Here is a 24,147-nt window from a genome sequence, read left to right on the forward strand (position 1 = left end):
TCCTTGGCAGAGGCACACCAGTTTGCCCTTCCTAAATGACCTATGATGATCTAGCAAATCTGTACTGTTTGTAGTGAAGCGATATGAACAGAACCAGGGGCTGGGGATTTTATTCTGAACCTTCCTGTGGCCAGATCCTTCTGTAACATTGGATGAGTGGCTTAAAATTTATCCATCTGTTTAGTACTTCATGATAGTAGGTTGAGTTTGGGCTTTTTATGACTAAAAGAAATTACATTATATTTGCAAAGATCTTAAAAACGATTGTCTTTCTATGAGCCAGCAGAAAACAAGTGCAGAGGTGTTATGGTTGATGCTCACCCCGGCGACTTAACTACTAAAATTCTTGTGCATCACAGACGAACAAGAGGCCTTGAAATCCATCATGAAGGACCTGGTAGCACTCCAGATGAGCCGACGTCACAGACTGACTGGGTATGATACCATGAAGAATAAAGACACCGCTCACTCCAACAAGCAGGTAATAGGCCATTTAGTGACTACTTGAAATCCTTACCCGGAGGCAGAAGGGGCAGAGCAGGTTGACAGTGGGTCTGGTCTGCCCTGTGCTGCCGACTGCTGCGGCACCGCAGGTGGATTTGCTGCTCCCTGGTCTGGCTCAGGCTGGGTTGCCAACATGGCAGCTTTTTTATTTACTACGTTTATGGACTAGGGAGGCTGCAGTTCTGATAATTTGCAACCTCTCAGTATTCTGCCTTCCCCCCCCGTGCTTGTTTTTGATGGCATTTGGTCTGTGTAGATCAGCTAAGATGTTTACTAAGTGGTTTTTCTGGTTTCACGATCGTGTTGCTGTTTTTTTAAATGACTTTATTATTTTTAAAGAAAAAACACAATGCCAGCAGTCCCCCCCTCTTGGGCAGCCCTGCAATAACAAACCAGTGTGCCTCTGCAGTGGAAGAAAAAAAAATTCCGGTAAGAAAACTGACTTCCTTTTCAATATTAGCAGTTATAAATTAGGAGCATGTTTTAAAGTTGTGTGCAGTGACCTTTATAGAATTCATTTAAGCAGGTGTGGGAGGCCAGGAAAGCTTTTCCTTGCTGACTCTGTCATGATGTAGCAGTATGATGCACTTTTCATTGTAGTGGAAATAAAACTTAAATTCAAAAGGAAACAGGGAGCTGAGAAGCACAATGATGAAAAGGAAACAAGTATTTCCATTTCTGATGCAAAAGAAAGCCACTGGAGTTTAAAGCTGCACAAAGCAATCTGTCGGAGAATGAACTGGTCTTATCACCAGGCTGCACGTGAAAACAGAATGAAGATCCTGATAAAAGGTAGTCAGACTGAGGTTGATCCAAGAACAGTGAGGGGGATTGTCTGAAAGGACTGGCTTTAGTGAAACTGTAATAACTTTGCTTCAGTGAAAAAGGAAACAGCTGTTTACAGGTGTCCGAACAGAGGCAGCGTCCTTAACGGGAGGGGATTGTCTGGAGTTATCCAGTCACACGTCGTGTGAAGAGGGGGATGAAACTAACCCTGAGTCATGTCTGGGGATGTGAAGTCTGTTTTCTGAAAGAAATACTTTTCCGAAGGTAGTAAGTGCCAGGATCAATACTTTAAAACATCTCTAGGTTCGCTTTATATTGCCAGAGACTTTTCATAGAGAAAACTATTGCCTTGGCTTTCTGCTAGAAAGGAAGGGCAGAATAATATCGCTCTGTCAGTGTGTGCTGCACATCATTTGAATGAAATACCTCTATGCAAAAGCAACAATTTCAGTCAAGAATTCTTTGTCCATTACTATGTTAAAAAATTCGTTTGAGTTACTTGCAGTTAGACTGCAGTTAACAGAAGTTGCCTCTATCAGTAAAATAACTCTTTCCAGTTACATCCATATTACAGGCTTAAGCTTTTTGGAGCAGGCTTTAAAGTTCATGTCTGTCTCCTCCTTATGGTTTGTCTGCTCATAATCTACTTGTTCAGCTGGGATCTGGGATTTCGTCGAATGTGCTGGACAAATCTGTAGATGGAGTAGTACAAAATCCTTTCCAAATCACTTTGAAACGTAAATTCAGAGATGTCTTAAATCAAAATCTGTAATCATTATTTATGATATCACAGAACTGGAACGCTAAGGTACTGCACTTGGATTTGGTTTCTTACTCATCTCTTAAGACAGTTTATGTGAGTTTCTTTAAAAAGCAGTTTATACAGGCAGTGGGTTCACTGCTTTCGAAGGAAACTAGAAGCAGCAGATGCTTAACTCCTCTAGGTTCTCTCTGAAGTTTAAACAGTAAGATCACTTTGTATACCTTTTCTTAGATCTTTGGAAAATAGCCACAAATGGCCAGTGTTTGATCCTTTTGGAAAAGTCACCAGGAGGTTACAAATTACAGGTTTGAAAGCGTGTGGTGAAGTTGAGAAAGGTAGTGTAGTTTGCTTAGGGACCAGCAAGTTTAAGGAAGGTTTCCGTAGAGCCCTGGAGATCTTTGTCTTGTCTGATTTTAACTAATGAGAGCTTTGTCACTTAGCTTTTTCATGACCTAAACCACATCTTGAGGTTGCAAATCTGATCTGAAAAATTAAGTTCATCCAAACAGTCTTTCTTACTTCCCTTAGGCTGGGCTACTTAGAATAGTATACCATTAAAAAAAAAAAATCCAGAGCCTTCCTTCCCTGAAAATCCTGGTATAAAGGAATCGCATTTCCATCCGTTGTGTCTAAGAAACAACTGTTTCATCAGTAGTTGGCTGGTGGACATCTTTTCCAGTTTATTATTCCTATGCTGTTTGTTGCATTTTTCCTTTACTGTTCAAGTAAAATGGATTTTGGTGTCATTCGAGAGCAAGCTCGCTCTCTTCCCACATCTGAGACGATGTCTTTGGGAAAGTTATGTGTAAATTCCCCACCTGCAGACGATTGTTGCGTTGATTGGGAAGCTCATTTGTCAGGAGCAGTTCTGTACCTACAGTATTGCTGCAGGAATTCTGTGTACTCGCAGTGATTGCGTGGGTCCCTTTGAACTGCATTCTTGACCACTGGGCCTGCCAGATACTTCCTCTAGCTAAAGAGCATTTCCTGGCCACATTTTTTTTGAAGTTCCTAGATGTATGATTGCCTATTGTCTAAGGCTTTCACAGATGGCTTAATCTATTCCAATCACATAAATTGTGCAGCAGAAATTATGGAGTCTTATCAGAGCAGATTTTTTCCCTTTTATTTTTATCTTTGTGACCTAAATTGGGATTTGAACTTTGATCTCCAGAGTTGAAGGTTCAGCATGTTGACTCTTCCGTGCCACATAGCATCTTCTGAGTTTACAGCGAAATGCGCAGGTTGCGCGGTCGGTGCTTTTAACCATCTGCCAGATACGGGTGATGACCCCTTGGCACTTTAAAAGGCGACACATAGTTAACTTGTTTGTAACTTCGTAGTTTGGAGTTTCAGGGGATGCATTTTTGCAAAAGCAGAGGTTTAGTCTGGGTCTTAAGAATAAAGAATGTAGCATGTTGCCTGTATCTCTCTCTTTTTTTTTTTTGCCGTGGAAGCAAACATGCTTGCTTTGAGAAAGTGTAAAGAAAATTAGCTTCAGTTCAGGTGAATATGCAGTTGGACTCAATTTCAGATTTTTGCCATGCAGTGTTAAAGATGGATTAATTTTCCTGAAAGTATATTTCAGTGGCCTCTGTTTAAGTGACAGTTAATAAAAATTCCAACTCAGTTTTTACCCCTTTCCTTCTCTTTCTCCTTCAGCAATTTCTCCGTTCCTCGTGGTGCTGTGTTCACAGGTCAGCTGCTTGTTGTCCACAGTCTGCTTCAGCTTCTGTGGAGAAAGTTACTGGGCTCGTGTTCTGGTTAGCCTTTTGAGTCGATGCCAGCTGCAATCACAAATTGACCTGCTTTGTGTTTGGGCCTTAAAATCATGTGTGATCCATTTGTGTGCTGTTGGGTATGCCCGTGGCATGGTGAACTAACCTTTTGTTCTTTCTTCTGCAGAACGATGTAAGGATAAAGTTTGAACATAATGGGGAAAGACGGTAAGGCTGTCTTCAGTACTTTGATTCTTTGCTTAGTGGAATAATTTAGTCACCAGTACTTTAGGTTAAATATGTTGTTGGCTTCGCTTTCCTTTTTCCTGAATGAAAAACACACAGGCAACAGCAAACAGGTCATGCACCACTTGGTTATTTTTAAAAATCAGCGTGTCCTACAACACTTTCCTTTGATTTATTTCCATAATATCTATATGCAAGTGAATTGCAGTAATATTAAAAAAGCTGTCCAGCTTGAAATTAATTCAGCCTGATAGTCTTATTTCAGATATGTTCCCTTTTTGTTTAATTTAACTAAAACCAAATGAAACTGATCAAATTAGTGTCATTCTTTTCTAGTTTCTCACTTCCTGATGACCTATCACTATCACTGTCCTGCTGTGACTGAGCAACAGATACAGCATGTGAAGATTTTTTCGTTGGTGTAAAAGCTCCCTTGTTATTTCCTCTGATACTTGGTTCTGAGAGACTTCCTTTTACAAAAAACCAGAATTAACTAAATTAACATTTTCAGTGTTTACAGTATTGTTTGCAATGGATGAAATTGCCTAGACGTTTCAAAGTAGATCTCAAAAAGCCCTGTATTTGCCATCTAATTTAGAGGAACTCTGGAGGCTGTTGTGGCTGTTCAGCGGCTCTGTGAACATACACGAAGGCTCCAAGCTTGTTTACAGCCTCTTTGAGGCTGCTTTTGCTCTGAGGGGAAAAAAGGATCTTCACGCTAGGTTTCGGTTTCCTTTATTTTGAAGAAATTAGTTGGATTTTAAGCATGAATTTATAGGCCGCTCTTCACACACATCCTATGGGAATCCTTTAGTTTCTCCCATCCCAGACAGCACTTTCAACATGAAGTAGTTCACGATTTCAGGATAAAATGCAAATTTAATGTTGATAGTACAGCCGTGCAAGTTGTACATAATGATCCTAACAGCCTGTTACTGGCAAAGGTTACTGGCTGAGCTGCTGAAGCTCCTCCTCAAGTATTCTCCTTTGTCAAATTTAGGGATTTTTGTTAAAAATAAAAGCAGCGTCATTCTTTGTTGGTAAAGCAGGCAGTAGAAAATAATTTGTGAAGTCTTAATCAAAAATGGAATGGTTTCATTCACCAAAGTCCTACATAGTGAATACTGTCACAAAGAAACACCCTGACTTTTGGTACTCAAGGAGAAATTTTTAAAGTAATCATAGCTGGGATCTACCAGCACCTTCGTCAGCCACATCTTCTTTGCCCTTTACTGTGTCAAAGGCGTTGTGTGGACTACAACAGAGCCACTGTGTGACATGTCACAACATCTTCTGATACCACATTAGGACAAGGTAACTCAGAAGCAAAATCTTGTCACCACAGTCCTATCATCTTGCAGGTCCTCTGCCTGAGTGCATTTAAGATGGCACAGAGCTCAGGGGAGAAGAAAGGGTTTTTTTCTGAAGTAACATTAAAATGAAAAGGTGGATTGTGTGTTAGTCTAATTATGCAGTTACACTCGCCTGAATTCCCCATTCCCAAAGTGGTATGCAGTTACAGACAGCGAGCTTGCACCGAGAATGTAAGTGTGTGTGCTTGGTTTCAGAGGAGCTGCCAGATCTAACCACAAATATTTAAGGTGGTTAGGCAGGAATGGGCTCCTTAAACCCTGCAGTCCATGATTTTAGGTTAGAAGAGTGCACAGTTTTTAAACTAATAGAATTTGTGGCACCTGAGAACAGCTCTGCTTTTTAATGCATCGAGTGTAGAATGGAAGCCTTTATAAGGGACTTCAGCTCAACTGAGAGCTAAATTACATTTGTACAGTGCCAGAGTACTGTAATTTCATGGATGGGTTTCTTAGTAATATGTAGAAAATGTTATTGTGGGCTGCTTTTTAACAAGGACAATTATTTCTACATAGTTGAATGTTGTAGGTCTGGTAGCAAGATGAACCCTTCCTGGGAAGGGGCTGAGGAAGCCAACTAATACTAGAGCTATTTAAAACAAAAAGCTGCGTATCATGAAAGGATACTGAGTGCTGGCAAAGCAGGCTGGATGGACGTGTTGGAAACTAAGCCTTCTGTCCAAAGCGTGGGCTCAGCACGAACTCATGCAAGCTTCCCCAGAGGTGATTCAGGGTTTCGCTGAGCTCAGAGAGTTGTCCCTGTCAGAAAGATAAGTCTTGAGTTTCTGTGGTCCATTCAGGTTTTCCTGTTTCTGCCTGATGGCAAAATTGTTAAGTGGTGCTAATAATGGAGCTTTTTGTGGCAGTATTTCAGCTATGCCAAAGCAGAGTTGTTCCAGGTTGCAGCAGCGGGGTGAGCAGCTATCGAAGTGGTCTGATAGCTTGCAGAAGGATGGTGGCTGTCAGCTGTGTCCCAGAGCTGTTTGTTTAACTTGCTGGTAGTGGAGAAGCGGCGTGGTCTCGTGGCCCGTGGAAGCAGATGGCGAGAAGTCTGGTTGTAGGAGCCCGAAGGCAGGAACAGCCAACCATCTGGGCCTGGTGCAGCAGAGAGATGAAAAGTAGGTTTCTGAGCAGTAGGCATCCTTGGTTTGCTAGAATAGTGGGTTGCAAACTGCAGTTCACGTTTGAATCCTCCAGTTCTTGACCCGGGATCTTTTACTTGCCAATTCTTCTGAAGAGGGTGAAAATCGTCCTTTTCCGTGGCTGTCAAGGTAGCGACTTTCTGAGTACTTGGCAACTTCCTACAGAAGAATGTTCCAGCAAAATAAACAGTTTTAGATGCTTTGCTGGAACTTCATGTTACTACTTTGCCTAAAACATTAGAATTTCTGTTACAAGTAGGCAAAACAGTAATAAAAACAAAGAAACGTATACTGTCGTTTTCTGAAAAGCATGCATGTGCCTCAGGATTCTGCGGGGCTCCCCTGGGACGGCGGTGCCTGTTGCCATTTTGGATTTCTTGAGGCAGTTTGTGTATGTGAGTCTAAAACTCCTGCCATTCAGCCGGCAAGGAAACGGCTGAGTGCTCGAACTGGGGGTTTAGTGTGTCACAAGGTCTGGGCTGAGGGAAGGTGATCAGAATAATGTACATCTGTGCACGTTTTGTGTGTCAGTCAGTCAGTGAAGGTGCCCAGAGATGCATTACATAGGGAAAATACTCGTGAGGGAGGAAGCGTGAGAGTATGAGACTGATCTGTCTTACATGAATATTCTGAATTATTGCAAGTCAGCTATGCCACTGCTATTACAGCTGAAGGAGTATTTAAGTTTTGATCTATTTGGCCTCTGTAATTAAAAAAAAAACACCCCAGATTTTTTTTTTTTTTAAATAAAACAAGCCATGAGTGAGGAACGGTTGCACAGTTAGTTAGATTTGACTTCAACTCTTCAGAAAAAGCCCCTGCTGCATTGCACAGGATCTGTAGGAAAACTGCAGAGACAGTGCAGTGAGGCTGTGATTCAGATGTTTGGAGATGTTTGACTTGAGCATGCAGAGGGCTAACGTGGAGCCAGACCACCTTTGGGAAAGAGGATTGATTTCAGATTCCTTTGTGTCCTCCTGCGGATGGTTTCCCTTAGGAGTTCAGGACTAACTTTGCTGTGGGAGTGCTTGTGCTGTGGAAACACATTTTGGAATTTTTTAGGGAGTGAGTTTTGAGTTCAGATACTGGAGTACTTAAACCAAATACTTTTTTGTTCTTTGGGCCTTCTGCAGTTTTTAATTCAACTCTCACTGAATGTGTTTGTGTTTTGTGCCTGAGGCAGTATTCTTTAAGCCAAAGTGCATAGGAGACTTGTATCCTGTTATGTGAAAGACATTTATTTGGTAAAGGATACTTTCCTATCCAGGGACAAAGGCGTTCTATTTGAAATCTTCAGTTGAATGTTGCATTTTGACAAACCATTTGGAAATGGGCCAGAGATCAAGAATTCCTTGCTGAAATAATTAATACCAGTTCAAATTGGAAAGGTTCACTACCTGCTTGAGGATGAAAGGAAAACATTCAAATGTGTTTTTAGTAGTTCAACCATCTCATTTGTTTGCATTATCAAGTGTATCTCTGAATTCAGTCAGTGATTCTCTTTCATTCCAGAATTATCCCATTTGTCCGTCCCGTGCGCTATGAAGACGTGCAACAGAAAGTGAAAACAGCCTTTGGCCAGCCACTGGACCTCCACTACATGAACAATGAGGTACAGAGCGTTGTTATCACTGCTCAGAACATGTGAAACTCTCTCTGGATGGCACCTCCTTTTCCCATGCCAAATACTGTACCCTCAAATTTAATTTTCAGTTCTTCCCTCTAATACAAACCATAGTTGAATCATTCTGCTCCAGAGGAAAACATGCTGATGCTGACAAAACATCATGCTGATGTGTGTGTTGTACGAACATCAGCATCTTGCTTCCTTGTACTGGTATTGTTTGAGAGGCTCTCTTGGGGAATTACAAAAAGGTATTTGAAGTATTTCGACTGTTGAAGGCAACTGTTGCAGGCCAATATCTACAGTCTGAGGACTGCAGGTAGTCCTGGAGAATTTCTCCAGCTGTCGGATGGCAGAGTCAGTGTTGTTCGTGTTGTTGGGCTGCTGACCAGCAGTGGCTGTCCAGCCTGTTTCCCTCCCGCTGGCTGCAGCGCTTGCTGCCTGTTGCCCAGCTGTTAGGTGAACAAGGGGAGTCAGAGAACAGGGGAGGCTCTCTGGTACAAGATGCTGCAGGGGGCTGTGGGCTGCCATTGGTAAAAGAAAGTGATGTGGGGAGTAGCATTTGTCTCTGAGGAACTGAGTAATGCGCGTTAATAATCTGAAAGTGATTTGTTGGCTTTCGCACTCTGGACTCCCTGGCTTCGCCTTGGGGTTTTTTTTGTTGCGGTGTTGCCCTCCCACCCTTCTGGGCTGTATCCCGAATGAGAGAGATGCAAAAGCCCACGCACCAGTAGGAGTCGGACGAAAATGAAAGGGGTTCTTCAGAGTTGGTAACGTTCACGTTTCAAGATGCGACTGGGCTGTTGGAATAGATGGTGTCTGAGCATAATTTCATGGGGTCTTACTAGCAGGTTTTAAATTCTTCTCTGATTCCCTCTTTCAAAGTCTTCTAAGTCTCTGTCTGAAACCAAATTTTCACTTGATCGTTATGTCTGGATTCATAAGTATTCTGAGACAGTGTTCTCATCAGGGAGTCAGGGGCCTGTCTCTGACTTGTTCTTTGCAAACAACAAATTCAGGTAGCAATTAACGTTTTTGTGGATGGTGCCTTAGAGAAATTTGCATCTCTGGTGGCGTAGGAGGAAAACATTGTTAAAAAGGACAGTAAGACAGTATTGTAATGAGATTTGTGGAGTAACTGAGCAATCAGAATCCTATCTTATATTCTGATTTTTTTTTTCTCTTTTTCTAATATTTATTTAAATTAAATATGGAAGTAGACTTATTTTTTTCTGTCTTTTCTAATTATTTTTTTCCTGTTCTTTATTTTGCAGCTATCTATTCCTCTGAAAAACCAAGATGACCTGGATAAAGCAGTAGATCTCTTAGACCGAAGCTCTAATGTGAAAAGCCTTAGAATATTATTGCTGTCTCAGGACAGAAACCATGTAGGTAACAACTTCTGTGACTGCAACAAAATGAAGGTTTTTACCCTTAAGTCTCTGAAACATGATGGTAGCCTTATCTGAGAGTAACAGGGATTAGTGAAATCACTCTTCACAGACACAAATGCTATGTTTATCCTCTTTGCTTTGGCTTAGCTGTAGGTATGTCTTTTTTTTCTTTATTTTTTTTCCTGTCTTCAGCAGCTGTTCAGGGACTAAAACACTGCAGCTTTTTAAGCTGCCATATGAAGGCCGTTTTATATCAAGTACCCAATGACTGTATTCAGAAAACAATGAGTTTGGTTTGCAGAGAATTTTTTTTATATAATTATCTTGCCTTTAAGAAAGCACAGGTTGTCCTTGAAGACGAGCTATTGGCACTTTTTTCCTGGCTGAGAAGCACAAGGACAGCTCCCAATGATTTTTCAGTTCTGTAGCCTAATGCATTGAATCCAGCCTTACTCTATAGAAACTAAGTTGCTCTTAGCTAATAATGGTGTATTTGCACCTAAGATGAATTTGATTGTTCGTTCACTTTCCTATACTACAGGTGACTGGCATCAGTGTCAATGTAGTTTGCACTTTTCAGCAGAAAAGATCATAACATGAGAAGTAAGTCTTTAAGTCAAGCTCCCAAAGCTGCCCGTTTTGGACAGTGAATTGAACTGTAAGCTGAAGAGGGCAAAGAGAGTCAAAAGTTTCCCTTATTCCTGATCTGTGACTGGAGAACTTTGTTCACTCAACCAATGTCTTTTTTTTTTTTTTTTTTTTTTTTTTTCCCACCCCCCGGAGTTGAGGTCATACAGCTTCTCAAGCCAAAGGCCTCGATAGCTTAGATATTTTATTTGCGAATTACCAAATTCTCTTCAAGAGTGTGACACGAAAAGCTGCTCTGTCTTGAAAGCTCTGTTGGTAATAGCTTGTTGATCTTGAATGTTCATCCCTATTCAAGTTCTGCAGGCTGCGAGCTCAAACTCTTGAAACAATCACTCCTGTAATTCTTGGAACAGTCAGGAGAACTTAAATGTACTTCTCACTTTTTTTGGATTTGATAACCCATTTTTATAGACATACAAAGACCTTTAGGAGCCCTTTCCCAAATGACTGGATGCCAAAAGCTGGAAAGGTGTAGGAGGGGATGATGCTGTTCCTTGTCCTGTGCCCTTTCCCTAAGCATTTGTTACTGGCAGTTCTAAAGACAATACTTGGCAAGAAGGCCTTTGGTCTGACCTAGCGTAGTCAGACTTTGTTCTGTGTTGTCAGGAAACAGTCTGTAAAAGGTGGCCTCAACTTTTGGTGTAACACAGTAGAACAATCCTCTTTTACAGCCCTCTGCTAGTTTCAGTGTCTTCAGACTGCACACCAGATGTTAAATGATGCTATCTAAACTTTACGTAAGCCACCTGCAATAAACACTTATTAAATCTCATCCCTCCACCAGCCAGTAGCCAATACTGTAGTGTTGTCCTTTTATTAGCTGTTTTTTCCTCTTTTGATCAAAGCAGAAACAAACAGCGAAGTCTTCAGTAAGTGCCACTGTTTCCCCCCTCTCCTCCGACTTCCTCTTCAGCTCTGAGTTGCCTGACAGGAGAGCCCTACATGTGATAAAGCAAAAGCCCACAAGTCTGAAGGAGGTTTCTTGGCTGCATGATCTCATCCCACTGAGGGAGCGGGAAGCGTTATTTTTCCTGAAGTACAGGATGCAGATTTTGTTTTGGTTGTGCTCTTTTCTTTTTCTGGGGATGGAAAGGTAATGCTGTGACTTTGGCACAAATATGTATATAAAACAAATTAACTTTACAGCAGTAGCTCTGTGACTAGTACTGAGAGCCTGTGTTTGTGAATAGCGTTTATATTAATTTTCTTGTGCCTCTTTCTGTGGCTCATTTGTGCTTGCTTTTATCAAGCGACTCACTTGTGTTGTCAGTCCATCCTTTCTGTTTAGGAACTAATGGGAAGAACTGGTTAAGTTGAACACCTAGAGTACTAAAGCCAGACTGTCCTCATAGATTCAGCTCCCATGACTCTGTTCATGGTAAAGTCTATGTAATTTAAATCAGGCTCCCTCCTTACTCTGTGCAAGGGTAAGTGCTTATTAACTGAGCAACTCTTCTATACTTTACTTTTCTGATTGTGTGGCCTCACCCCTTGTTTGCTGGTCCTACTCAGACAATTTTCAGAAGTCCGAATGAAGTTCCTTGGGGTATCTTTGGTTCTGTTCATCTCAATAAAATAAGTTAATATTACTTGAATTCTCTAACACACAAGAGGAAGGGATTATTGTATCCTCTTGTAAAGCTGGGTACTTTGGGACAAGGAGATTAAAACTGAAAGTGTCCACTGGTGCTGAGCGCCTGCTGTGATGTGCGTAGGATCACATTTGCTTGGAGGTTGGCAATTCACAGTATTTCGTATGTTCAGACCTTAGTGCACCATCCTCACATAGTTGGTGTCCTGTTCAGTCCTCTGTAAGAGCCCATGTTCCCTGTCTCGTCCATGGAGAGAGCACAGAGGCGTTAGCTGCCCGAAGCTGCAGTCGAACTGTTTCCAGGTGAGCACCCTCTGCAGTCTGAAGTGGCCTTGCAGTTTCTCGTGGCAGAGCTGTGCATAACTGCTGCACAAGGAGGGCAACAGTTCTGGGCAGCATCCAACTGCCCTAAATTGCAAAACCGTCCTGCAGTTCTTCTTCCTACAAACCGTGCTGGAGTTTCCCCTTCTATCTTTCTCAGCAAATTGGAGAGAAATCCTTTGACATGTCTCCTTTCATTCCTCTTCCTGCTTTGAATGAGATGAGGACACTGGAAAAGTGATCTTTAATTAGATTACGTCTGTGTAAGTGCAGGGAAGGATTAATAAAAGCATCACAGGCAGCATTCATCTTGGTGCCTACAAACTCTTTGTGCTCTTAAACTCTCTGGAATTTATTTTCACCTAGATGGTTTGAATTGTCAGTTTACTTTTTAAAGACTGTGGGGAGTCAGGTTGCTCTCTGCTTCTGAAAGAGTGCAAGATTCATAACTTATCTCTGCTGGCCAAGGTGGCTGATGGAAATTGTAGGTTATTCCGTGTTCTGGTCTCAGTGAGTGATATGAGCCCCATCTTCCTGGTTTCATAGGTAGCTGCTAGTTGAAGACAAACATTGAGACTTGTAAATCCTGCATTCAGTTTGAGGCTGGAAAGTAGCATGCTCTAGTTGTTCGACTCCTGGTTTGTGCCATAAAAGCTTGCTCTTTTGCTGCCTTTATTGTTTGTGTTCTGTGAAGTTAATAAAATTTCAGGCTCTAGAACTCAGCTACCTTCTTGCTACTAAACATAATGATATTTTTGAAACTGTGGCCAGACTGCTGGAGCTCCTCAGTCTCATTTTATTTTACTTCTTTTATTTTACCCAACAGACCAGTTCTTCACCCCATTCTGGACTGCCCAAACAAGTCAGGATTAAAACTTCCCAATCTGTGGGGGATGTGAGCACACCCTATCAGCAGCCAGAACCCAGAAGTAGGCATCTGTCTGTCAGTGAGTATTTTTGCCACTTCTGTTTGTCTTTGTTTTGTGAAATGTATCTTTTGGGCACTGGTGTTTATGGTATAGTTTATGAAAGCCATGAGAAATTGAAAGGTCATTCTAGGACAAGGCAGTTCATTTTCAAAAGCTCTTAGTATGTTTACAATAGAATGTTTCAAAGTTCCTTACTAAGCTGTTGAACAGCTGAGTAGCTGCTAAAGGGGATGTCCTAAAGCCAGATTCATTGAGGTTAGAAATTTGGAAAGCTTATGTGAGTCCATTAAGCTTTTTATTTAGATTGGCAATTTCAGTTCATGAGACCTAGATTTGATTTTTTTTTTTTTTTTTTTTTTTCCTTAATGTTGAGCTTTGGAATCTGTCCTCACTCCTGTAATCAAGCATTTTACTAGTAGCACAGGAATTGCCTCTGCATATCCAACCAGTGCCCTCCACGCTGAGTCTCCTAACCTTTCACTCTTGTAATTACCAGATGAGTACAGCACAACGCTACTATCATAGGCGACTGGCACAGCTGCACAAAAGATAATGAGAAAAGTCAGAGTAATATCTATCTTTGTCTCATTTCCTTTGTGTTTCTCTTAGCTTCGTGAATTCATGTTTAGTGAAAAGTTCCGTGTAAGGTCCTGTAATTTTTATGACTTCTATCTCTGGCAGATGTGTCTGTCACCCCAATTTGTGTGTTACAACCACCTCTATAACTATGCAGTACTGTTCAAATCTGTGATTGAAGGATCCTCAAAGCTATTAACTTTTTATATGAAAAACTGAAACATCTGAAACTACGTCAAAGGCTTACAGGTCCAGAAAAAAAAGTCTGTGGTTTAGAATGTGTCTCCTTGGTGTGAAACTCGGTGAGCAGTGAAAAGAGCAGGAAGAAGGTGAGCCATAATAGGGATCTGCGGTATGAGGGCTAGAGCCTAAGATGCTGTTCTGTATAAATGACCTTTGTTTTAGAAGTGAGAAAAGCTAAATTTTGCTGGAAAGAGAAGCAGAGGATGGCTGTGTTTGTTCCAACAGCTATTTTAGGGCTTCTCAGACCTAATGCTTCAGATGACAAGTGCTGCAAATCACGAGGGCAGTACCAGGAGCTGTGAATGTCAAGAGTTGTTTTGTTTCCAAGTTCTAAACCAGCTCCCTCTGTGGAAGAGGAGTGTTTTGGTTTCATTAACTGTGTAAACTTGAAGCATAACCATTACAGGATTTTAGATCAGTATTTGCAATGCAACCTTAGCGTCAAGTAATAAATCTCATTAAACTAGAGCAGACGGTCTCCATACTGGGGAGTCTAAGCCAGAGTCAGATCCGCGCTGTTCTGACCGAAGGTGATTGGGAGAGTAAACTCAGCGGAGAAGGACTTGAGAACTAGACCAGTGGTTCTCAGTACTAGACTTGTCCAGCAAACCTGCTTGTATCCTGTCTAGAGCCTGCTGATCCCCTTTTGTACAGTGTGCTTTTATGAAGTAGCAAACAAACAAAGACGTGCTGAAAGCTTGTGAAGTACGTGACTGAAACTGGGACAAAAAGAGTTTTTCCGTCCTTTCTAGTTTGAAGTTAATACGCATAAAAAGAGCAACATTCCTTGGACCTATGAAGGTGGCAGCAGTATCCATGCACAGCTGAACACCACGTTTCTTTTTTCACAGACAAATTCAATGACAAAAATATTATATTTTTTAAAAAATTAAAAAAATCTTTCTCCTTTATTGGCATTCTAAGGTATCCAAATAATGATGCCAAAGCTAACAGACTGTACCAAGTGTCTGTCGTGGGTAAACTGTATAGTAATAAGGGGCCTCTTCTGTATCCCAGTTGGACAGACTCTTTCCTCTTATCCCGACTTATGGATGCTTTCCGATTAGCCTGACATTCATCAGTCAAGAAAGCATTGCGGTTATTGTCTGAACATGTCAAAGTACCGGACTGTTACATTATTAAGAGGTCCAGAAGGGTTCCAGGTCTGTCAGAGGTGTGATGGTAATTTGGCAATAGTTCAGTCTTGAATCAATTTTGTCTTCCTTCTCTTTTCCTATCTTTGGAAAAGGAACGTACCCGTTTCCTAGCGTTTCAGGCAGAGAGACTTTCCCGTTCGTACCGCGTCATGCAATGAAAGTCGAAAGCAGCGTTCAACAAAAGCTGTTTGCATGCAGGAGATCTAGCTGTCTAGTTCCTGGCTTCTGAAGTGGGTGAGCCTCAAGCCTGCTGTCACCAATTCCGAGGTTTGGAAGTAAAGATAACTTCTATTTAAAAAAAAAAAAAAAAAAGTTGCTAAGCATTCTGGCAGCACTTGTGTTTTTTCCACTCACTTCCTTTGATATACATTGATTTAGTGCTGACTTCCTTTTCCTGCCCAGTGATGGTGGCCTTTCCACAATAGCGGCTGGGCCGATGCCAGCAGGACTTGGGCTCCCTCCGGCCAGCCATGGCATTGTGTCGGAAAGAGTGAAAGTGTGCTCCCGTGACTCAGTGCAGCCCCAAAGCACGCTCTCTTGTTTATCTCCACGCCAGTTGGCTCGTAATGTCACGTGAGCCCCGCAGAGCTACTTGGAAAATCAGGTGGTAGCTCTAAGCAATGGGTTTATTTTTTTGTTTGCAGGTCGTTCAGCCCCCCACCCACACTAAGCCACGCCAACGTTGGGTATTTTTTTTCCTTCTGCAGCCCTCTGAAAGGTGTGTGCGCTGGCTTTCAGTTAGCTTCTGCCAGTGTTTCTCTTCACTCTTTACTACAATAACTTCTGTAGCAAATATTTTCCTTGGGAGACTGTTTGCTGATCTTTACCCATCTTCCATAGCACCTGAGTACACACAGTTAATTAAAGACAGCATCGTAAAGAGCACAGCTTGAGAGCTGATCTTAAAAGGCTGCCTCTGACTTCATGGGTGACCTTGAGTAGATTGGCTGGACCACGGCGTTTCTTGGAGCTCGCAGTGTGACTTGGTGGGAGCAGGTGGATAGGTCACTGCAAAAAAGGATTTTGTATCTTCCTGTTTCTAAAGTATCGTCATCTTTCAGATCGGCAAGGAAAATAATAAATCCGAAGGGTGAAGTTTCTCTCAGTAGGTAGCACAACAGAAACTCTTTAGGTGATGCCGTTAACAGATGAGTAAAATGTTTTTCTCATCCTTTGGCCCCTAAACCTACTCTCTGTCCATCTAGCTCTCTCATCTAATTAATAGAAATTGCAGAATTGGCCTCCATGTTTTTTCGCCCAAACTAGTCATACAGTTTCATGCAGTAAAACAGAAAATTTGGGGTTATTTGCAAAGGTAACAGTGCTCTCATACAACGTGCAGTATTGAAATGGCTCAGAGTCAAGTATAATTAGTTCAGCTGATGATGACTAGCAGGAATAGTGCTGTCCCTTAAGTGAATAATACTAGTCGAGGCAAACTCAAGACAGATTGGTTGCCCTGACAAGTGGTTTTTTTTAGTGGGGATTAGTAGTGAAGTGAAGTTCACTCCCAAAAGCCAGGGATTCCTGGAGTCCTCTGCTTTCCCTGAGATACTGAAATTACGCTCAGAAGGTTGGGCAGAAGAGGTTAGAAAGAGGTGACCGCTCTGTCAGGAGCTTCACCAATAATCTTATACTATCTAAAATGACAATATGGGTGCTCATCTAATGATTTGCTCTTTGACATGGCACCTCCTGGTTCCATTTCTGTCCAGGCTTTAAGGTTCACTCCAGAGTTGCTGTGATCATAGAGGCATCAGAGGTGAATATTTGGATTTTTGTGTACCTGCACATGCCATCTCATTTCAGTAAACCGAAATATCAAAAGTGTCCTTCTTTTTGGCCCAGGTTCCCAGAACACAGGCCGAAGTTCACCACCTCCTGGGTACGTTCCGGAGAGGCAACAACGCATTGCTCGGCAGGGTTCCTACACCAGCATCAATAGTGAAGGCGAATTCATCCCAGAAACCAATGAACAGTGTGTAAGTATGAGCGTTAGGGTGAAAAATGTAAGTCCAGCTGTTAAGAACTCTTTGCTGCTCTCTAGGCCCTCTTTTTCACTCCAGAATATTCACTAGCTGTAGTTGCATTAGCACCTGCTAGTACTGTTTTGTTCATTCAAACTGTGCTTCAAACTTGTTTGTACATGTGTAAGTTTAAAGCCTTTGCTGGACTGCCAGAAGCAGCTGCCGTGCATATTGGGCATTGTCTCTCCACCTCTGAAGGAGTGGTTTTGGTGCATGTTACGCGTGCATGCGCAGATTTCCCATTGCCAGGTTTGTGTGACCCTCTTGCATTTGAAACTGCGCTCTGCATTCAGAAAAGTGGGAAGTAAGGCCAAAGGGCCACTTGCAGGTAGAGACAGCAATGCAGCGGCGCCAGCAGAGACTGTTCCTGAAGTCAGTTGCAATCAAAACGCAGCACAAGGCTGACTTAAACTTTAATTTTTCACAGCAAAGTCCTTCAACACCTAAAGCAATGTCTCAGATTTGATACGTTCTTAACAATTTCTGTGGGAGATAAAGGAAAAACTTACGTTCTAAATAGCTTTAGACTCCCCTCTTTACCTGCGTGTCCTCCGGGCAAGCAGTAGTGGACTCTGATTCTTTTGCACAGCCTCTTTTAGGCATTAGACTGAACTGATGTTGCCATGTGATGACTTCTGTGTTGCAGATGCTGGACCCTTTAAGCAGTGCTGAAAACTCGGTGTCAGGAAGCTGTCAGTCCTTGGACAGGTCAGCAGACAGGTACAAATGTACAAGCTGGTAGGAATTTACGTGCTCAGATTGAAATACCAGTTGAACTTAGGCAAAAGTCTGGTTTCCATTTCATAAATTTTCTTGGAGAGAAATAGGAACTTATTTCCTACCTATATCCCAATGTTTTTCTTAAGGAGAATTAACTATGTTTTAAGGTTGTTTTATTTTCTGACAGAACCGTACACCAACAAACTGGTGCTTCAGTAGCTCTGTGTTATAAATACAAAGTTCTCAAGCGTGCCGTCTGTGTGGAGCCTAGACTCCGAGAACATCTGGCTGCAGGGTATTTAAATCTCTTTAGACAAGGCTCTACTTGTTCGTTTAAAAGAAACCAAATCTATTCTAAGGTTACAGAAATATATCATTGCACTAGATTCCTATGTCCTGCAAGATACAATATTAATTCCAAAGGTAAATAGGGGGGGCTCTTCCTTTGATGAAGAGTTTGTCCTAGTCTGATGCTCTAGATTTTTTTCTTCCCTTTCTTTCCTGTTGCTGTTGCTTGAGGTGTTGGTGGGCACCGTAGGTCCAATTAACTTGAATAGCCACTGTGGTTTCCCGACACCTGTAATGTTGGGCTTTAGTGTGTTTTTGAGATTCCTCCAAGCTGATTCCTGTAGGTAGTGTATGCTTTTGTACACTTCGGTTTGGTTTTGTAGCCATTCACTTCCTCCAGTGTATGGAGTCACAAGGAAGCACTTACAGTTAACCTATGTGGATGCACGCGTTCGTTTATTGGAGGGGGGCCGTTGCTAATGTGTTGCCTGTCCTTCTGTCCCCTTTCCATGCCTTAAGTGGAGGAGGGGGGAAAAAGAAGCCTTCCTGGTTATTCGGTATAGGAGTGGGCATCATCTGGGGCAGCTGTTGTTCTTTGTGTAGTAGGAAAGGAATCTCGTTTGGGAGCCTGACAGCTGTATCAGACTTACTCCATTTACACTGGTTAACAAAAAAAAAGTGTGAATAACAGGGCTTTGGCACAGATTGAGTTTGTGTAATCCCTTGAGAGATGTTAAAGACTTTCTGCCAAACAAGGGGCCATACTTGGGCTTGCTTGAGGAGTGCTCCTTACTGGGGAGAAATGCAAGGGTTGTAAGCAATGTTTGTGTTTAGGCTCATCTGCTGCTGGTAGAGAGGAAAGTGCACAGAAGTTTTCATGAGGGGAACTCTTACCCCTCATGGTAACTCGCTGAGGGCAGTAGTCCCCATTCCTTACTGCCTGTGAGCAGTGTGCTGCAAGCGGAACCCTGTTCTGCTCTTCCTCTTGGCCTTGGTTTTAGCCTTCCACTAACATGTCTGAAGGAAGCACCGGGACTTACACCACAAGCTGGAGAACCACTGAATAAGTGGCACAAACTGAACAGAAAGGGTGACTGCCCACATTGGGATATAGTCTGGTTAGCTGGGGCCTAGCCTGGTAGCTTTAGCTTTGCAGATGTAGCATGACATTATTGCAGGGATACAGATTTGAGTCATCGTTACCAATGCACAAATATATTAGCTTGTATTTAAAGTCCCTGTAGGTTCCACTCTAGCAGACAGCAAATCTTACTCTTGCCTTCTTTCTTTAATAGTCCTTCTTTTCGGAAGTCACGGATGTCAAGGGCACAAAGCTTTCCTGATAATAGACAGGAGTTCTCAGGTACGTCAGCGTCCAGTGTAACGATTATTTGATCAGACGTTTTCTGCTGTTTGCTGGCTACCCTCCGTGCCTGCTGGGTTTGTATAATAGAAGAACTGGGGATATGTTGTCTGAAAAGCTATGAAGTTATTAATTACCTCTTCCTAAAGAACCTGCTGTTACAGGAAAATTCTGTCATTAGAAGGTATACTTTTTGAAGGAGCCTCACTTGCGTCTTTGCATCTCCTTCCAGACCGCGAGAATCAGATCTACGACAAAGCAGGGAAAGGTGGGACATACCCTAGGCGCTACAACGTCTCCATGCAGCACAAAGACTACAGCGATGGTGAGTCGTTTTCAGACCTTCAGTTCCAGGCTTGAAAAAGAAGGTGAGGCCGTGGCCCCTTCCAGGGGCGAGTGTAACTCCTAGGTGAAGAGCTCTGGTCCTTGCAGTTAGTGCTGGAGTGAACGCTGCTGTGCGTGATGCTACATTTTCATGGCAATCCACGATGGCTGTTTGTTATTCTTTGTTTACTTTCTCCTTCCTGGGGATATCTAGGCTGATCAGTGACTGCTAGGGTTGAGAGGTGGACAGAGTTATTATTAGCCTTGGTTCCTACCTCAGGGATTCATTATGCATTGTGAATTCGCAATGCAGACTTGCTTTGCTGACCTCTGCTCGTCAGAAGGCTTTATGCAAATTTCATAAGAGGTACAAGTTGTCATAATCCTTGGTATGGTTTTTATTTGCAAGTCCAGGCACGTTATCTAGAAAGTCATTCCGTCTGTGTAGTTGTTAACAAGCGCCGGAGCTTGAGGGGTAGCCTGTGAACCAGATTTTTGCTTTGGGAGGCAAGTTTAGATCTTGCACAACTGCACCGAGGGCGTTACAAATTGTTCTCGCCCTTCTGCTTCAGGAGTGATCCAAAGCTGTACTGAACTCAAGCAGCATCAGCCCTGAACTGTTATATTTTTGCATCTTGTCTGTTTGGCAGTAGATTCTACTCCATGGGAACAGGCCAGAACATGTCTTTTCTCTCCTTTCTCTTTGTTATTCAACCTCCAGTCATTGCCTTCCACTTGTAAGCATGTTATTTACAATTTTTACTTTTTTCTCCAGGCCGGAGGACGTTTCCCCGGATACGGCGGCACCAAGGGAATCTTTTCACCTTGGTCCCTTCAAGTCGTTCCTTAAGCACCAACGGAGAAAACCTGGGCCTGGCGTTGCAGTACCTGGACCCCCGGGGTCGCCTGCGGAGTGCCGACAGCGAGAACGCCCTTGGTGTGCAGGAGAGGAACATTCCCACTAAATGTAAGCAGTCACCCTGATGGTAACTGGGGAAAGGCCTCCTGGGGTTACGGGCAAGAAGGGCTTTTAGAGGTGAACTCCAGACCCTGTGTATTACCATAGCTTGATTTTTTTAACAAGCCATTCAAACCCACGTAATTACACGGCTGTGTTTTGAGACCAGTCTGTCTCACCTATAAGACGGGTCCTCTTTTTCTTCTAAGAATATCTAGTCTTGCACTGGGAGCTGGCCTTTCCTTTAGAAAGCATTGGAAATTCAGCTAAGAAGGAAAAAAACCTGCAAGCTGATTGGATCTAGATGATCTGCAGGGTTCTTAAAGCAGTCAGACACACTTGTCTACTTTCTCGATACATTAATGTTTGTAGTCAGGCTTGTGGATTACAGTTATTTTACTAGTTAAGGGCTGTATTTATTTCACTTGTTCCTAGTAGAAAGATTTACTTCTGTATTAATAGCATTCCTGCATTGATTTTTGGGGAACTTTATGTTATCAAAAAAATTAATGGAACATAAATCGTTACTGATGAACTTCAGATATCCCATGCAGTAATTTAAGGATCAAAATGAAGACATTAATGCACTAGAGTAAGCAACACACTAAAACACCGACTGGCAGTAAATCTGATTAAATTAGACGTGGCAAAGCCGATCTCTCAGCTCTTCTGTGTGTCCAGATGGCTGGTTCCTGTCTTTGTTTTTAGAGTTTCTTGTTAGATGCAGCACAATTAGATGCATTACAGTGCCTGAGTCTGGTAGCATCGTTTTCAAAATTAGAGCTAAAGCACTGATCTTTGAGTAATATGCTTTGGTATTAAGTGCAGTCTGGAAAACTGGGCTCAGGTGTTAATCTCTGGGTCAGGAGACTGCTGCTTCTGCAGTGTGCTGGCCAGTGCAGTAGAACAATGAGAGCTCATAATTCCCTGCTGACGTAACCTCCTGCTGGGGTATTGGAAGTGGCTGCTTTAGCTGGTTCTTGTGTATTTTTATGAGAGTCTGATTGTTCAGCAGGTAAAGAAGATCCCTACGCTGTGCTCACTTTATGGCCCCTACCTTACCAGTTTCTAGTAGGCAATTATGGCTTTTAATTTTTCTGCTGTACAGATAGCCTTGCAGTGAAATCCTTCCCACAGGAGAAGGAACCCCAAACTAACCAATAAAATTAATGTCCTTCAAGTTATCCCAGAAGTTTTAACAGTCGTTCCCAGCTGGATGGGATTGATTTAAATTCAAGGCTGATCCAGCTCTTCTTCATCTGATGCAGGTAGTAACTACAGATCAAGGGTTGGAAGATGGTGCTTAATTGCTGCCCCATCTCTTAAGGTCGTGATGTTGTAGAATCCACTCTGCTAGTGGAATGAAATTTCATCAGCCTCATTGAATAACTTGTCTGTAGCATATCTTTGTAAAATGTTTCACGGTTTCATTTTAATGGGACACTGGTCAGCAGGTCCCGAGAGTCTGAATGGTTGGATTCTGTTCAGAGCTCTGCCGCTAACTCCCATGTACTGGGAGAGTGCCTCATGTCTGTGTCTTCAACTGCAAAATACCTGTTTGAATCCCAGTATGATGGGGATTGATCTCTGAAAAGATCACCATTGTCTTTAAACAGTATAACGAAAAGAGAAATTGTTACTGTTCTTTTTTTAGCTCCAAGCGCTCCAATAAACTGGCGACGAGGAAAACTGCTGGGCCAGGGTGCCTTTGGTCGCGTGTATTTGTGCTATGATGTGGACACGGGCAGAGAGCTTGCGGCTAAGCAGGTCCAGTTTGACCCAGAGAGTCCTGAAACAAGCAAGGTAATTCTTACTGCAGCTTCTAAAAATCCATTATGCAGACTTCAAGATCCTGTAAAGTGCCTGTATCTGTCTGTCCTCGAAAGCTAGTATCTTATTTAGTTTGTACTAGGGTTTCAAGTCATGTGGAGAGGAATAAGAATAATTTAAAAATTACTTTTCCATATTATTAACTTCAGCCTGAAACTAAAATCCATTTTCTGCCTTCATTTTTGGCTCTCCCTTCTCAGCTTTTTGGTTCGTTGCCAAGTTACTTGAGGAATACTAGACTGCCCTGTGTTCCTGGTTAGACATGGATGTGAATGAAACTAAACCCAGAAAGAGTAGAACTTTTTTCTTTTTTAAACAAAAAAGCTGCGTGCACTTGCAAAACTCACTTTCTGGGCTTACATGGTAGGTCCTGTATCAAGTGGTTTAATTACCAGTTTCTGCTTCTGAATTCTTCCTGTCCTCAAAACAAACTGTGGTGTGTGAATTAATCAAGAACAGTGATGTGACAACACATTGGAAATAGTGGAGAAGGGAAGGGGCACCTTGAAATTATGGGTTAGCCCACGACTCCCTGCAGAGTGGGTGCAGCTGGAATAGCTGTTAGGTTCTTTGCTAGTGTTTTAACAACGTACCAGTTCCTGATATTGGACAAATTCACTTTGAGCTGGAATAACTGATCCACAAAGATTTAATTATTCTGATTTTGTATGGGATGTTGGTGCCAAGACAAGTCCTAACTTGGTAAGTTCTAAGTTATACCATATCTCTGTTGTAAATCAGACCATAATTCTGAGCCAAGGAAGAACAGGCTGGAATGTATTTTGAAGGCACTGAAAACTCCAAACCTTAAACTATCAGTTGGCCCGATAAAGCAACTTCCTCTGGTTCCGTGCATCTCTGCAGCAGCCAGGTCCTTGCTCTTGAAGAGCTGCATCCTCTCGCAAAGTGAGAGAAGTGAACCTGGCCCTTTCCAGGGGCAGGCATGGAGAGAGTTAAGTGGGACTAATTTTGGGGAAACCATCATTCCTTTTTCCATAAATCCTCATGCTCTTGTACCTTTGATGTTCGGCCTGTTCATTCCCTGAATTCAGCAAGAACCTGATACTTTTCCTGGGCAACAAATGTCTCTGATTCAGTCTGAGGTTGTTGGATAGTGCTTTTGCCTTTGCACTATGATACCCTGTTGTCTGTGGCAGGAATAAAGCAGAGAATCAGTTTCATGTGCATAGCTGCAGATTCTTTGAAGTAAATAACAGAGGAAGCTGTTTCTAAGGTTGATTCAAGTAAAATCAGTGTGAATCTGAACAGGACTGGGTGACAAAAGAAGTTAGGAACTTCTTTAGCATCTGTAGTCTTGCTATCTAATGGGTTGAGGTTCCTACAGAAAGATTCCTGGTGATTCTGTAGCTGTATATTCAGAACTTCTTCATAATTGAATTTAACACTGCCCTCAGCTTAGTGGAGAGAAGGAGGTTATACCTGTGTTGGGTGTGAAGAATGCTTTCAGCCAACTTGGCTAAAGCCATGCAGCTGACAAAAATCAAGACAAGAAACAAAATTTTCCTGGTATTAAATCCATATATGAGACTGCCTGTGTTCTGACTACCAAAGCTTCTGCACCAATGCTTACCTGCTTATTATACACAGAGGATTAACGTGAAGTA

The 24,147-nt window shown here is 42.3% G+C and overlaps 1 protein-coding gene across 2 annotated transcripts in view; it reads left to right on the plus strand.

The window, feature by feature from the left end:
* The first annotated feature begins 364 nt into the window (after positions 1–364).
* MAP3K3 (mitogen-activated protein kinase kinase kinase 3) overlaps positions 365–24,147 on the plus strand; it is a 29,751-nt gene continuing 5,968 nt past the window's right edge. The window contains exons 1-11 of one of the 2 annotated variants that reach the window (XM_009948500.2): positions 365–481; positions 3,959–3,999; positions 8,042–8,141; positions 9,428–9,541; positions 12,934–13,054; positions 16,861–16,994; positions 17,686–17,759; positions 19,343–19,410; positions 19,643–19,735; positions 20,510–20,701; positions 22,347–22,495. In XM_009948500.2, the coding sequence (XP_009946802.1) occupies positions 386–481; positions 3,959–3,999; positions 8,042–8,141; positions 9,428–9,541; positions 12,934–13,054; positions 16,861–16,994; positions 17,686–17,759; positions 19,343–19,410; positions 19,643–19,735; positions 20,510–20,701; positions 22,347–22,495 (1,182 nt within the window). In that variant the 5' untranslated portion in view covers positions 365–385. The remainder of the gene's footprint in view (positions 482–3,958; positions 4,000–8,041; positions 8,142–9,427; positions 9,542–12,933; positions 13,055–16,860; positions 16,995–17,685; positions 17,760–19,342; positions 19,411–19,642; positions 19,736–20,509; positions 20,702–22,346; positions 22,496–24,147) is intronic. The other variant, XM_086477842.1, reaches the window with a different exon arrangement.

The sequence above is a fragment of the Leptosomus discolor genome, chromosome 25 (assembly GCF_034619465.1).
Source record: "Leptosomus discolor isolate bLepDis1 chromosome 25, bLepDis1.hap2, whole genome shotgun sequence".
Classification (NCBI taxonomy): Eukaryota; Metazoa; Chordata; class Aves; order Leptosomiformes; family Leptosomidae; genus Leptosomus; species Leptosomus discolor.